Below are 17,003 nucleotides of genomic sequence, written 5' to 3'. Positions count from 1 at the left end.
CCTTACTTATAAATGCCATTTTTTTTTGCTTACATAGTCTTTTATTTTCATTTCCACTAAATGTTGATTCATGTTCATACCCATTTTTATAATTTTGGTTATATCCTCAAAATGCTATATGCCTCTATGGGAAGCTAATATTCCAGCAAACTACTGATACATTTCTTAGCATCCAGATCCTTGATGTTATTTAGATAGGACATGTTAAAGGGCTTGCTTCATTTATTCAGAAATTTTGTTATTGCACCTATCTAGGTTTTGTCCATCCATTCATTGTTGAATATAAGTAGAAGGTCCTGTCGATCCAAAAGTGGAATAAGTTGAACCTGCTAGAATGCTTAGAGTTTTGTGCTTTGGGATCAGCTCAAAAGGATCTTTTCTAAATGTTTATTAATCTTGCCAGGTAGGTTTTAAACTGAGCTTTTAACAGCATTTAAAAAACTTATTTGAGCCGGGTGTAGTGGTACAGACCTGTAATCCCAGCAGCTCGGGAGGCTGAAGCAGGAGGATTGAGAGTTCAGAGCCAGCCTCAGCAAAAGCAAGGCACTAAGCAACTCAATAAGACCCTGTCTCTAAATAAAATACAAAATTGGGCTGGGGATGTGGCTCAGTGACTGAGTGTCCCTAGGTTCAATCCCCAGTATCCACCTCCTCAAAAAAAAAAAAAAAAAAAAAAAAACTTATTTGAAATAATTATAGATTCACAGAATGTTGCAAAGATAACACAGAGAAATCTCCTATTCCCTGAGTTACATCTTATAATTATAGTACAGTATAAAAATCAGGAATGTGATATATTGGTATGATATGTGTATGTAGTTCTGTATCACATGTGTAGATTCAGGTAACCACCACTGTAATCAACATACATCACCATAAAGAAACCCCCTTCGTAGTCACACTGTACTCTTCCCAACCATCTTTTATCCATGGAACCCCTAATATTAATGTTTACTTGGTTTTTACTCTCTTCCTCAATGTCTAAAATGGACCAGATTTTTGGAAATTAAATACTTAATTTGCCTATCAATAGTATCCCAATTATATCAAAACAACTATATTATTAGATTAGACTTTTCAAAATTCCAAATTCCAAATTTCCAGTACTCAGGCTTCTGTCCTACAGGGAACAGTGTAGGTAAACCTACCCAGGAATATTTTTAAAAAGGAAAAAATGACATGTCGATATTAAAAGTCTTAAAAAAAAACACAAAAACATAAGTTGTTTCTAAAAGTTGTCCACACCATCCCAAAACTAGAGAAACCAGAAAAAAAGTTTTCCTTTTAAGAATATTCTTAAAATGAAATACTCATTTTAAAAATGTTTTTGAACTACTTTCCATTTTATATTTACCATTTGGTTATTTTACCTTTATATTTGGCAGTTATGAAATTTTAAAATCTAGTATAGTCAAATAGGTTATGAAAATTCTTTGTAGTGCGTTATTAAAAATTAAATTCTGATATCAGTTAAGTAATTGCTAAGTCAGAAGTTGAGTAAAAATGTAAGTCCCATTTATTGACTCATAATTTCTTTTGTGGAAAATTGTAAAGAACTAGAGACCTTGGAGTTTGAACCTTCTCATTTTGTAGGGAGATCAACTAAATTAACTGAATTATACAAAGGTCATTTAACTAGTTTCTTAGTGGTTACTTAATCTTGAACAACCCAGATCTCATTTTCAGTATGGCACTTTCTCTAATATGCTATATTTTATGTATTAAAGTTTAAATAACTAGTCACTTAAAATAAATTTAATCACTTTTTAATGAAAAAAAATTCATGAAGTTTTTTCATATTTTCTTATTAACCAAGCTAAGTTTGACAGAATCAGTCCATAAATTGTTTGAAAATGTAAAGATAACCCCATTTCTGAGGTGGTTTTTTTTTTTTTTTTTATGTCAGTAAGCTGTCCTCTCTATAAACTGCAATTTCAGTTTGTATTATATTTGCAGGTAACCTTCTGAAATTGTAAATTACCCCAATTTTTATCTTCAGGTATTTTGTTGCCTTGTGGTCTTGCTGTAATGGTTTTTAATTTCGCTTTGTTTATTAAGGATTCTTTACATTGCTACAACCTGTACTGATTAATTTTGATTTTTTGGTTTTCAACTCTAGGAGTCTCTACCACCCGTCCAGTTTGACTGGAGTAGCAGTGGCCTTACTAACCCTTTAGATGGTACGTCTCTCCGTAGAGCCTCTAGCACCAGAGCTAGAGTTAAGAAAGCTACAAAGTTCAGACAAACTTCTCTCTGCTGATTTCCCTTTTTGTTTGAACATAACTTATCTTTGGAAATTCAGGCTTTCTTTCTAAATAGTAATTGCTCAAGAAACCAGCTGTTACTATTATCAACAGTATTTATGGTAGTAGTAGCAAGGTACAATTTTAGCTTCTTTATCTTAGGTCAAAAATAAGCTTTATTTTTTACAGATATCTAGATAGCTTAAATGATATTTTAGCTAGGACTGATTTCTTTCAAAATTTTTTCTGTAGTTTTAATTTATGGAATTTTCTTGAATGCGAAGTCTTAACGGCTCGAGGCTGCTTTAAAGCACAATTATTTAACCAAAAACAATGTGTGGATCCCTATTTATTGACTCAAAATAGTTTTCAGATTTAATATTTTATAGAGCACTTACTTGCAAATGAAAAATGAATGATTTTCATGATCCTTTTCTAAAATTTTCTCCAAATGCTAATAGGCAGTTATAGAAAGTGTTGGTTTTGCTTATGAATTTTAAAGAAAAATCTGAAAATGGAATAATTTATTCTAGTAATGTGGGGTCTTTAAAATAACACACAATACTAGTTTCTAGTATTCACATCACACATTTTCAGTGGACCCTGAGGTATAATTGTTCCTGCACCTTGTGCTTCTTAAGTTTGAGCCTTTGTCCAGAATATCTGTCATCATCATTTCAATGGCAGTTGTCATTGCCATTGTCTAAAACACCATCAGTTTTGCTTTATAGTGGAGGTCCTAGGATATCTGGAAAGCATCCAATTGAATAACAGTGCTGAAGGAAAGCCTGGATGCACCTTTTGCTGTTGTCTGGTGTCTAGTCAAATCATCATGCTTTTTATTAACAACTTCTTTAAAAATGTATACTATTTCTGATTACTGTTTCAGAGTTAAAGGGGAACAGTACAGCTTGAGGTTGCACATCAGGGTAGGGCAGTTATGACATTCCTTATTATCTTATTTTAAACTAAGTTAATGTATGGTGCCTGTCCTGCAACTGACAACTTTGTCGTTTTTTTTTAAACTCCATTAATTAGAAACCAATATTACTAACGTAAAAGATTGATTTGGGCATGTATAGTGATTTAATGTTGGGTTGAGATTAAAGTATTGTTTCCCTTTAACGGGTACACTTTCCCCTCGGTCTTTCTGGTATGGCTTCTAGTTTTGATTGAAAGAACTGAACTCCTAACTAAAACCTTACTAAGTGTTACGTTCTTTACATTGTACATGAAAAAATGTACATTGAATTAAATTGTTACTTTAGAAATGTCCTTAGTAATGAAAAACTAATTACTGTACACATTGTTTTAATGTTATTTTTTAAAATGTGTAATGACTACTAATTATAACCTGCATGTTCAAGTGTGTGTCTTACCCCTTTTTACACATAACCCCTCCTCCCTTGGCTTACCTTCTGTGTGGCTGCCTACCAACACGGTCACTGAATTTCAAGCTAGTGGAGGTTCCACTCTTCTGAACCTTGATTTCTTTGGGCCCGTGGATGACAGTAGCTCTAGCAGCAGCACCACAATCCCAGGTCAGCAGAGTGTTAAAACCACAATTCTAGTTAATTTACTAAAAGCATGACCACAACACTTGACTTTCCTATAAACAAGGAAACAAGTAGACTGCATTCTCCATAATGTCTTTTTAATACATTTCTTTCATCTATCTGTTGTTATTTTCTGTTATCTGACTACAAGTGACTTGTGTGAGATATTTTAAGGAAAAACTTTTTCAGAGTGTAATATGCAGAGCTAGAGGTAGTTTCTAACAATAATATAGCCCTAATGTCCTTCGACAGTTAAAGGCAAGATTTTCCCCCCATAAGTATCTACTTATGTGATATTTTGTATGCTTATTTTTTTAAAGCATATTCTGTAAAGCTACTTGAAAAAACAGACTTCAGATTTAAGAACATTTTAGTACTCAAACTTTACATTGTAGTACCTCTAATAACATAACCTTTATAAATTCTAGCATTTTAGTTTATTAGTGCTGCAAAATATGTAATAAGGTTCCAGAATGATGGAGTTAGCACCCAGTCCAACATAGAACTATTATTGTTTTAATTGTAGCTCTTAAATCAAAAGTATACTGTTGGTTTTCCATGGAAGAAAAAAAATGTTAACAAATTTAATAGTAGAAAACAATTGCTATGAGATACTAAAAGCTAGAAATTAAAACTTACTGAAGTGCTTGTTAATATTCAGCCCTGCAAAAGTTCAGTTCATTGACCAAAGAACTAATGTACTTTGTCATTTTTAACTGAATAAAGGATTAAAATTATAATGGCATTTTTATGTTTATATTTGTTTATATATGATTTTAATGAATCCCTGTTATTCCTAGTTGACAATGCCCATTGATCACTAGGCAGCCACTGGAGTGCTGTATAGATGCCAATGCCCTCAATGCATAGTGAGGATCCCTTTGTGACCACTAGTGACCAGTTTCACAGCTAGCCTGGTTCCTGAGAATTTGCTGGTTTTGTTCTATTTCATCAGATAACCCAACTTCCAACAGTTTAGGAACCATGATAGGAGATGAAGGTTACGACAATCAGCTAAGGGTGAACTAGGAACCCAGGATCCCCATTTTTAAAAAATCTGGTAGGGATCCTGTCACAGGGAATTTCCAAAGCCCTCTAGTATATGATGACAGGATTCCTCAAATCTAAGTCCCTGGATATAATTTTTTTGTTCATTTTGGAAGCATACAAAAAAAAAAAAAATCTGTGTCTGGTTTTGACTTAAAGCTGATATTTTACTGTTTACTTAAATTACTTCTAAATATATCTGATTTATGGAATGACCTGGGTAAGCTAGAGTGCCTGACATTTCATAATACTTAATGGGGGTGGGGGAGCAACCAAAACTTGTATATCACTTTCCTTATTACTCTGTTCCCAAGAATTAATCATCAGGGTCCCATGTTAAATTTGCTCTCAGCTTCATTTTGTCATCAAGTTTAAATGAGGTCACTTTTGCTTTTAGATGCCTAAAATCCTGATTTAGTTTTAATTTTTGCTTACATTTCAAACTCATTTAAAAAAATTCATAGAAGCACAAATAAACTGGCCATATAAAGAAGTATAGAAATGATCTAATAATCAGTCTCAGTGTTCACAGCTGCAAGAAAAGTAAGCAGTTTCAGAAGCTTAGTGCTATAGTGAAAGTGAAATCAACAAGGTCAAATGCAATCCTCATTACTTTAGAACCTTTTAGATATTTCTGTTCAATATTTTTAATAATATGCTCTAGCTGCTGTATAAATATTATAATAAATTTGCTTTGACTTCTTTTTATTGTTATTGGGTTTTGTTAAAACTTACCATCAAGCTACAGGTACCAACACCTTAGTATTCCATGTCACCACTTGCTTGCACTTTTTCTGACTTGTTTCTGGGAAAGTCATTTTGTCTTAGCTTTGCAATTAATTATTTTGTGTGTGATTCTGAGGAGGTTGGCATAGAATTTGGTTGGCTAGCTTTAATAATGTAAATAAACTATGCCTCATTAAGGTTCTATTAAAAAAACGCGTTAAAAAATTACTCTCTAATTACTAGTATATAATAGGGAGTTATCCTGTTTCTTTTAAAAAAAAAAAAATTAACCATTGGTGGTTGCGGATTTTAGAGTGGTTTTGGGGGCAGGGTTGGTGTGTTTTTACTTGGGGAAAAGGTATTTGGGGCTGGAGAAAGGGGTGATTTGTCATCTTTTTCTTTTTCATCTGCCACTTTATTATTTGACAGCTAAGTATCCAGTATTTTATAAACTCAACTAAGTTTTTACTGGCACCTTTCTGTTGCTAGTCAGAATGCAGTTTTTTATTCTGCATTATACTTGGACATCACTTAAATTTTGTGGTTGATTGGAATGTAACCTTTACCAGTAGAGGAAGGAAGTGCAGTTTGTCCTTTGCAGATAATTTCTACTTTTTTACATTTTAACTGCAATCTATATACTTATGAAAAAACAAAAGTCCTTTTTAGGTATATTTTTAAACTGTACCTTAATGAAATATTAAGAACTTGGGAGAGTCAACCTATATTTTCTATAGCCTTCCTCCCTTGTTGGATTTGGTAACTGTGGAAGCCGCTTTTGCTTAATTTCTGTAAACATCTGAGGTCTGTTTAAACCTGCTGGTCATCTACAGAGCTGGTTAATAGAAGCCAATTTCTGATCCTTTTTTCTTAACCTTGAAATATCCTGAGGGGAGGGAACTTGTAAATAAATGTATTATAATTCTGTCTGATCTTTGAGGCCTGTTTAAAAAAATAAGTAAAAATTGGTCACAATGGTGTATACCTATAGTCCCCAGTTGTTAGCCCAGGAGTTCAAGGCAGTCTAAGGAACATATTGAGTCCCTGTCTCCAAATAAAAAAAAAGAAGAAAAAATGAAATTCAAGATATAAAACATTTCTTTTTACAATCTATTTTTCTGTTATACCCTGAAACTCCTGAAGTTTCTGCTCACATAATTTGCTGATACCAGGGACAGTAGAGGATTAAAAACTTTTTTAATCTGGGCATCTTTATCCAAAGTTTACCTTGGGTTTAAAATAGTTTAATTTTTCTTGGTGTTTTGTAGTCATTATTTAATATACATCTATTACATGGGAAATATAAAAAAAATTGTTAATTTTAGTGAATTCAGATGGGGGGAGGTTTTATGTATATTTTTGCAGTAAATCTAACCCTCTAATTCAGCTTCCTTTTGACTTACTGTAGATATTTTGAACCATTGACTACCAAAGATATGAGAATACTAAAATACAATAAACCCTGGAAATAAGAACTTTCAATTTTAAAAAGTTGTGATTTTATTTGCTTTTTCTGAAAATATTTTACCCTTCCCACCTCTTACCTAAAGAAAGAATAGTGTGCTGTATGTTTAGTAATTTGAAGCTCTGAATAATAGTTCTCATGTCCTCAGATAGATTTTTTTTTTTTAACCAGGGATTGAACCCAAGGGTGCTTAACCACTGAGCGACATCCCCAACCCTTTTTTATTTTTCATTTTGAGACAGGGTTTTGCTATGTGACTGAGGCTGGCTTTGAACTTGCCTCAGCCTCCCAAGCCCCTGGGATCATAGGCATGCACCACCATGCCTAGCACGTCTAAACTAACCAAATCATTTACCATGTTTGAGAATTTATATTACTTCCAAATCTTTTGCTGCGGAAGAAAATAATGAAGAAAAACTGGTTAGAATAGGTTGGCGGAAAAGAGCATTTTAAAAATGGAAGTTAATAAGCCAATTTGAAAATTGGGAATGTCACATTATATAACAAATCATGTGTGTTCCGTGTATAAAATGTTGAAACTTTTGCCGGTTGCAGTGGTGCACATCTATAATCCGAGTAATTCCAGAGACTAAGGCAGGAGAATCACAAGCTTGAAGCCAGCCTCAGCAACTTAGCAAGGTCTATCTCAAGACAAAAATTTAAATGGACTGGGGTTATAGTTCAGTTGTAGAGTACCCCTGGGTTAAGCCCCTGGTGCCACCAAAACAAACTTATTTCACAACTAATCCAAAACAAAGGGCATTTTCTATGGAAAATAGAAATGTAGGCATCTGCTACAAAATTTTATATTAAATTAGGTAAATGTATTCCGAAGTGGAATTTTAAAAACATTTTTCTAAAGGTAGTTACAGTGGTACTCACAATCGCAGCAACTCAGAAAGCTGAAGCAGAAGAATTGCACGTTCAAGGCTAGTTTCTGAAACTTAATGAGACCCATCTTAAAAAGGACTGAGGCTGTAGCTCAGTGTTAGAGCATCCCTGGGTTCAGTCCCCAGTACAGGGTGATGGGGGAGGGGGGTGGGGTGGGTTCTGTTTCATAAATTCTCCAAAAAAGTCAAATTTCTAATTTAAAAAATAAGCACAATATTATAGTGTTCTAAAGATATATTGTGCTTATAAAAGGCTCAGATGTTTACAGAATACTGTTCTTGCATCTTGGATTGTGGCTAATTGAGTAACCTCTGCAGCTTGCCATCACTGACTATCATTTTATACTATAAGGTGTGGATCCAGAGTTGTACGAATTAACAACTTCTAAGCTGGAAATCTCCACCTCAAGCCTCAAAGTGACCGATGCATTTGCAAGACTCATGTCCACAGTAGAGAAGACAAGCACATCTACCAGGTAAAAAGTTAGGGGCAATTAAACCTTCATTTTGAATTCTGAGTTAAAATAGACCAAAGGGAAAAAGCACGTAAGTTGGCAGGCTTTCAATATATTGTATTAAAATTCATTTTATATCTATAAAAGCCAATAGATGCCTAAATCCAGAAAATAGTATCAAATTATGTTTAATTAAGAATTTTATTAGAGCAGAGTTATTTCATAAGAAAGGACTAATGTGATTTTTCTTTCTCCTTTCTCCACCCCACTTTGTAGAGAATCATTCTCATTGAGGCCTTTGTAGAAACATTTTAATTCATAATTAATAAGAATATCATCTTTAGGAACTTCTAAAGTCACATAGGCTGATCTTTTTACTTGCAGGCTAAGATAGAGAATAGCCACTCTTATTTTCCAAAATTTTGCTGATCAGCATCTCTGATTTGGGACATGAAACCTTCCTTTACCAAGCTTTTTTGGAGCCTCTTTAAGGGCATCACCTTTAGAAAAGCTATATCCCAGAGTTTGAACCCTAGGATTGTCACTTGGCCCTTACGTTCATAATTTAGGTAAATTTTTGTTTTACATAATTAAACACTGGAATAATGTGTTGCTTTGACTTATTAACCATAAGAACAAGCCAGTTCCTAATAGAAATGTAATCATTATGAGCCAGGAAATCACTAGTGTGAGAGCAATATTGGTTGGTTGGCAGGCCAGCTTTGCTTCCCAAATCCATAATTCATCAGCTTTTTACCTGCTATTTGCCCACTTTGAGAGAAGTTTTATAGTTTTCTCTTGAATAAATACATGCCATTCCCATGTTAAATTCAGAGTTACCAGTTAAAGTCAGTTCTTTTATAGAAAACAGATTATTTCCTTTTTTTCTGTATGATAAATGCTGTCTTCAAATTTAAGCTTGAATGGCCATTGCCTTTTAAACTTTATTGTGTTCTTATTTCCATTCATTCAACAGATATTACTACTATTATATATAATTTGAAAAGCTATTATTTTATAACTGTAGATACCCTTAACTTTTCCCTAGAACAGATTTATAACATATGGGTCCTTTTTTAAAGTCCACAGAGTCTCTCCATTGTTCTCATTGCCCCATGTCATTTGTAGTATGCCACGTATTAAATGAACATACTTGTAAACTGCAGTTCCTGTGGACTTTGGGCTTCCTTTTTTCTTTCTCTTTCTAAACAAACCATTCAAGTTGAAACTTGTCATACAGATTTCTGATTGATTGATTTTTTTCTATGTATGTACATTTGACTTTAAAAACAACAGAAGCCTGATGCCTTTGTTGTCTGGGCTTTCCCTTCCTATTTCTGGGACATCCCTACTGTTTGCTCACATTTTCCCCCCTGCAGTTTCACTAACTAAACTGCAATAGTTTTGGAAATCCCTATGTTCAGAATTCATTTTTTGTACCATTAGGAGGAGCTCTAAGCCACATTGCTGTCTTGCTCTCCTAATTTTTAAAACTCATCCTGAAAACTACACTAGGGAACATTTCTGACCCCTATCATTTTAAGAAGTTGTTCTCATTTTTCCCTTATTCTGAACTAGCAGAATGCACTGAAACTACCACATATATTCTGGAGGCAATAGTATAGTTGGATTGCATTACTTTCCTGTCCAATTTTGTATTTTGTTTTGAGGAATGTATATTGTTTGAAAATGAGTAAATACATGGCCATTCATACCTGAGAAGTACAAATACCAATTCTTACTATTAGAATTTAAAGGTCTTATACTGTAACATGTCTCCTTGAGTGGTTTTTAATTGTGCAAAGAAGAGGCAGGTGGTATATATAATTTCAGAAAGCATTTTCAATATTTTGGTTGTTTTCAGGTTTTGTTTTTTATTTTTGTTTTGAATAAAACATAGAAAGTAAAAGTTCAACAAATCTTCTCACATATTGACAAAACACAGAAAATAGAGCAAAAAAGCTTTGTGAGGGCCTGTCAAGTAAGAAAGGGTTTAGAAACAGTGGTTAAGCCAGACATAGCATGCCCATAATCCCCGCTACTTGGGAGACTGAGGCAGGAGGAATGAAAGTTCAAGGCCAACCCAGGTAACTTAGTAACACCCCGTCTCAAAGAAAAAAGAAAAAGGACTCGGGGTAAGGCTAAGTGATAGTGAAGAGGAGAAGGAAAGAAAGTGATTGAGGTAGAGGAAATTTGACATGGAACAAACAACAGCCCACTCTTTTCTAAGAACCTTTGAATAAGTAAACACACACATGCTCTTCTCTTGTCAGTACACAAGTTGTGAAAGGAACTTCTCACTTTAGATTTTTAAAGAACGCAGGTTCTTACCTTTAAAATAGTTGAATCTTTCCAAGTGCGGTGGCACACATCTGTAATCCCAGCAGCTCGGGAGACTGAGGAAGGAGAATCACAAATTCAAAGCTAGTCTCAGCAACAGCGAGGTGCCCCTCTCTAAAGAAAATACAAAAAATAGTGCTGGGATGTGGCTCAGTGGTCCAGTGCCCCTGAGTTCAATTCCCCAGTACTCAAAGAAAAAAAAAGTTGCATCTTCTTTACCTTCCTAATATGGAGAGAAATGTTTAATTTAAATCAGTGGGTGACTGACTAGTGGTTAATTGCCAGAGACCTCTAACTGAGAATTATATAAGCCAAAAGACTAACTACCAAGGGATACATTTTTTTTTGCCTTTTTATTGATATTTCATATGCCACAAAATCTTTCATATATTCACAAGGTTGTACAATTAGTTCTAGAATATTTTTATCATGTCCTCCCCCCAAAAAAATGCCCTGTACCCATTAGCAGACACTTCTATACCACTCTTCCCCCATCCGTTAGCAACCTCTAGTCTGCTGTCTCTCTATGGATTTGCCCACTCTATTTCCTATGAATTGAATCCTATAATATGGCCTTATATGTGTAACTTCTTCACAGTTTTAAGTTCATCCATGTTGTGGCATATGTCAATATTTAATTCCTTTTTATGGCTACCTGGCTGTATAATATTCTGTGGTATGGAAAAACATGTTTTGTTTATTAATCAGTGGTTTTCAATGTTTTTAGTATATGTGCTGCCAGAGTGAGCACCTTTCTTTTACTTTTTGAATGTTATGAGTAATGCTGCTATGAACATTTGTGTACAAGGTTTTGTATGGACAATCTTTTCGATTCTCTGGCAAGTGGATTTGCTGAGTCAAATGGTAATTTTATATTTAAACTTTTGAGGAACTGCCAAAGTTTTCCAAAGTTGATGGCACTATTTTATATTCTCACCAACAGTGAATGCACATTCAATTTCTCCATTCTCACCAGTACTTGTTATTTGAAGTATAGCCACCACAGAGGGTATTAAGTGGTATCCTATTGTTTTGCTTAATTTATGGTACCGGGGATTGAACCCAGGGACACTGTATAACTGAGCCACATCCCTAGCCACCCTTTTCATTTTTAAAATTTTGAGACAGGATCTCACTAAATTGCTGAGACTGGTGGCCCTGAACTTGCTAGCCTCCTGCCTCCTCACAAGTAGCTAGGTGGGATTTCAGACTTGAGCCATTTAGTACTCTATTATCATTTCATTTGCATTTCCTGAGGGCTAATGATGTTGAGCATCTTTTCATGTGCTTATTGACCATTTGTATATTTTCTTTGGAGAAATATTTATTCAGATCCTTTCATTAGATAATTTGTAACAGTTCTTTGTTGCAAGTGCTAGACTTTAATCAAGTATATATATTGCAAGTACTGTCTCCCATTCTGTAGGTCATCTTTTTCTGTAGTATCCTTCGAAGCACCAAAGTTTCTAAACTTCGATGAAATCAAATTTTTATGTTTGATTTTTCTTTTGTTGTTTATGCTTTAGGTCTCAGAAACCATTGCCTAATTCAAGGTCAGGAAGATTTACATGTAGGTTTTCTTCTAAGAGTTTTATAGTTTCAACTCTTAAGTCCTTGATCAACTGAATTAATTTCCGTCTATGATATGAGGTAGGGGGGTTCCACATTCATTTTTTTGCATATGGATATTCAATTGTCCTAAAACGTTTATTTTGAAAAGACTGTTCTTTCCCCCATTGAAAAATCTTGGCATGCTCGTTTAAAAACATTTTTTTTTTTTTTTTGTTATAGATGCTTTTTTCTGGACTCTCAGTCGTAGTCTGTTAACAAAAAGGGCAGATCTTAGCTAGAAAGAACATAGATCAAAATTGGGTTACAGCCTGTAACTTTGAGAAAAGGTCATGATATAACTATTTTCAAATCTTCCTCAAGAATTTCTTTTCTCTTATATTCTAAGAAGACTAGCTCATATAAATGTATAATAACTAAGACAAATGCACAAACTATAAATTATGTAATCTTTTAAAAATTTTAAAATACAACTTCATTGCCTCCTGATAGTGCCTCTGAAATAAAACAATTGATACAAATCCTAGAATAATCATTACCAAAAGTTTCTTGGTTAAAAGCTGCTTCTTTTGCTGCACTCCACAAATGGAGAAGTCCAATTGGGTGCAATTTAGTTTGTTTTTTAAATAGCCTTTTTTATTGCAGAAGTAGTAAGGGATATTATAGGAAGTTATTCTTTCAAGTCTTTTTCCATGTAGATACACATACATGTCTTTTTTAAAGCATAAATGGTATTTTGTGTACGTATGAAATGGGGATCAAACTCAGGTCTTTGCGCATGCTTAGGCAAGAGTGAGCTATATTCCAAGCCCCAAAAATGAGATTTCATAATGCAGCCTGAATGAATCATGGAGTCAGTCTTTAAAGTCAGTGATGTACATCTGCCAATTTCAGTGTGTATTTTACAAAATACCCATACTGTATTCATGTTTTTCCAAAAATATCCTGCTTTATACAAACCAATATGCGGTTCAGGATTATTATACCTGGATATCATGGCTCTTAAGTCCCACATAACCTAGCATATCCCCTTTTGTTTTCTGTTAATACTAGCTTGTTAAAAAGACTAGTCCAGTGAACCTACAGAATGTTCTAAGTTTTGGATTTGTCTGTTTGCTTCCTTAAAGTTGTTTTTACTAAATTCTCTATTCTCCCAAGTTTCTATAAACTGGAAATTACATCTAAAGGCTTCAGAATGCAGGGCAGACATTTTGCATGGACTGCATAATAGGTTTTATGTCAGAGAAGACACCTGACATTTGACTGACTGCATTATTAATGATGGTAGTATTCATTGATGAGAGGCTGATCTTTTCCATTTTTCACATTGTAACTAGAAAGTAATGTAGGCGATTGAACATTGGAATGATGCAAATATCCAGTTCCTCAAACATCCATCAAATAGTTATGCCACCATTTAAGTGCAGTGGAAAATGTAGACTAATCAGAAATGATGTTGGGTTGCTATTACGTTTTTCTAAGAAATCCTTGAAATTAGTTCAGTGGTTGATCTACTGATATGCCTCAAGCTATTTCCCTGTTGAAGAACTTTGGACCTAAAAGTCTATTGTTGGATTTTTCAATCATTCTTTAAAATCTTTTGATTTCAGCCTTCATTCAGAAGTAGTAACAACAGGGCTGGGTTGTAGCTCAGTGGTAGAGCGCTTGCCTAGCACATGTGAGGCACTGGGTTCAATCCTCAGCACCATATAAAAATAAAATAAAGGTATTGTGTCTATCTACAACTAAAAAATATATATTTTTAAAAAGTAGTAAAAGAAAAATCTAGGTATTAAATGAAGACCTGCATCTACCTGTTTTTTTACTTCGTGCTCACTGTCCAAGTATAAAATATTTAAGTGAAAGAAAACTTGTGTCATATCTGAGTACCAACTGTCCTTTTCTACAAAAGAAAATTGGGCTTTCTAAAATCCATTTTTTTAATCTTTGTCATCTTTGGCCTAAAATTAATAATCTGTATGACTATAACTATTCCTTCAATATATTTGACATCCCAGGAAAAAATACAGTTTGGTTTGCACTCATGTGCTCAATTTTGAGCTACTTATACTAGGACATCTGACTCTTCAGGAGTTTTTCACATCTGTTCTAAGCCCAAAACCAGTTATTTCTTATGGGGTTTGGAGTGGTATAGTAGAATAGACTTCATGTGCAAGACCCATAAGATTCAGAAATGGCCGCCCCTGGGTTCCTGCCTGCATCTCAGCTAGCTGAGGGCTCCCCACTGGGGATGAAGAAAACCTGAGGTTAAAATGACAATGGCTTGTGCTATACACATTTTATGTGAAGGTAATTTTGGTAGTTTCACAGGGGGCAGTTTGGACTCTAGTCAGGCCAAATGTTTTTAGGGCTTTGGCAGTATTTCAGTATAGTAGCATGTTAAAATTATGCCTGGGTAGATTCTTTTAGCCATAAGCTATGAGCTGTATGCATGTACATGTGAATATCCATAAGTACGTGCCTAGGTTTAATAAACATACAAAACAGGCCATGTGTTCATGGGAGAGTTGGCATATGGTGCAGGAAGCACAGAATGCAAAAGTATAATATTCAGGAACTAGCAGAGGAAAAGATGGTCAAGTACCTGAAGATTTCTAACTGCCTACCTAAAGAGTGGATGTTTTACTCAGCTTTTTCCCTGCTGCAACTAAAAGACCTGACCAGAACAACTCTAGAGGAGGAAAGGTTTATTTAGGGATTCACAGTTTCAGAGATCTCAGTCCATAAGTGGCTGGCTCTGTTCCTCAGGGCTCAGGGTGAGGCAGGACATCATGGTGGAAGAGTGTGGCAAAGGGAAGCAGTTCACATGATGATCAGGCAGAGAGAGAGAGACTCCATTCACCAGATAAAAATACATACCCCAAAGCTATACCAATTCCCACTTCCTCCAGCCATACCCTAACACTTCAGTTAGCACTCAGTTAATTCCATCAGGGGATTAATTCACTGATTGGGTTAAGACTCTCACAACCCAATCATTTCTCCTCTGAACCTTCTTGCATTGTCTCACACATGAGCTTTTAGGGGACACCTCACGTCCAAACCATAACAGTGGATTTCCTTCCATTTGACTTATTTCAAAGTCCCATTAACACACTTGTCTTTTCTCATTTGTTGATAGGAAACCAAAAAGAGAAGAGCACTTGAGTGAAGAAGCTATCAAGGTGATTGCCAGCCTACCTGATTTGACATTCATGCATGCCAAGGTGTTGATGTTCCCAGCCACATTAACACCTTCCACCAGCTCCCAGGATCAAGCAGACTGATAACTGACATGAACTGGACAGTTTCAAATGCTTTCTCTCCTCCTTCCTTCCCTACCATCAAAAGCATACCTGCTCTAATTAAAGAAAATTCAAGTTCAGCTGATTTGTTGGTAAGCCGCACTAGAAAGGTATACATAGTAATGTATATTTATTTACATACTGAAGTCCTAAATTTATATTAGAAAAAAATGTAAATAATTGGGGGTGAACATTTTTGAAGATTTATTCTTTTTGTGTTGCTGGGGTGTATACATTTATGTCTTTGTGAAATACACTGGTGGTGTCCTTCTTACAAAACTTTTGAAATAAAAAAATTAAAAACTCAAAGCTCCACTGTCTGAAATCCCCTTCAGTCTTTTCAGATTGCGTTGAATGTCCTCTTAATTTTTCATATCATATGTTGAATCACTTTTGCTGTCATAAATAAGCTCCAAAGTCCCTGTTTAACTTCATTTGTGTGTGATGGGTTTGTTTCAGATCTGGCTTTTGTTATCAGTTCTGGACCCTTTTTTAATCTTTTCAATCTGGCATATTGCTGTGTAACCTTTTGCAAGGTACTTCATCAATAGCTCTTTTGTTATAGGTATAGATCATTGTCAGAACTTGATTGGAGGGGTTTAAAGAGATTGTATCTGTTTTAAATCAGTTTGATTTGGAGAAGGACCAAATTATATGAATGTCTTACAATGAAATTTACTTGTTACTGATTTTTTTGTTGTTGTTCTATCGTACCACTAGTTTTTGAGGATTTTGCACAGTGTAAAATGACATAATCATAGATTGCTATGGTTTAGGCTGTATATACAGTAAAAACTATGGGTTTTAAATGTTTGGGGAAATTCCTATGGAAAAAAAAGAGACATGTAGAAGAACCTCTAACAAGGTTAATGTGCATGCCCAAGGTCTTTTGAGATTTCAGTGTGTAAATTTCCTTTTAGCTTACACAAAAATAAAATAATTTAAAAGAAATTTTAGCCTGGTGTCTGTGTAACTTTGGTATCTGAGGAAAAATTTAATGTGTTTGGATATGAGGTTTTATCCAATATTAATGTATTTTAACCCAAAGAAAATCATTTAGGGGACTTCTGCTTTGTTGAAATAAGAATTAGAATCTGGCTTATAAGAATTGGATCAGTATTTTTAGTAGCTTAGCTATTTATATACATACAATATGGGATTCTGGAAAAAAAACCATCATTCATTATAACATGTCTTCTTCAGAATATTGGCAAAATTAAATAGGAATTTATAGGGAATTCTTTTCTTTCCAAGAAGATGAATGAAATTAAGGTGAGCAGATTTCTAAAAAGTAATTTTAGATTATTAGATGTTGCATCAGCAAAAAAAAAATAAGTCACATGACCTATTTCATAAGCAATAGGCAGCCTACCTTATCCACTCTGAGAATATTATAACAGAACTCTT

At 34.5% G+C, this 17,003-nt stretch overlaps 1 protein-coding gene across 5 annotated transcripts in view; it reads left to right on the top strand.

Moving 5' to 3' along the window:
* Positions 1–16,541, top strand: part of Aftph (aftiphilin) — a 63,416-nt gene extending 46,875 nt beyond the window's left edge. For 2 of the 5 annotated variants that reach the window (XM_047522171.1, XM_047522172.1), the window contains 4 exons: positions 2,120–2,180; positions 3,701–3,784; positions 8,280–8,403; positions 15,434–16,541. In XM_047522171.1, coding sequence (XP_047378127.1) covers positions 2,120–2,180; positions 3,701–3,784; positions 8,280–8,403; positions 15,434–15,578 — 414 coding nt within the window. In that variant the 3' untranslated portion in view covers positions 15,579–16,541. The other 3 variants (XM_047522173.1, XR_007104614.1, XM_047522175.1) reach the window with 3 other exon arrangements.
* Positions 16,542–17,003: the final 462 nt, after the last annotated feature.

Source organism: Sciurus carolinensis, chromosome 13 (genome assembly GCF_902686445.1).
Source record: "Sciurus carolinensis chromosome 13, mSciCar1.2, whole genome shotgun sequence".
Lineage (NCBI taxonomy): Eukaryota > Metazoa > Chordata > Mammalia > Rodentia > Sciuridae > Sciurus > Sciurus carolinensis.
Note: the sequence above shows the minus strand (reverse complement) of the source record. Positions and strands in the feature narration are given on the sequence as shown.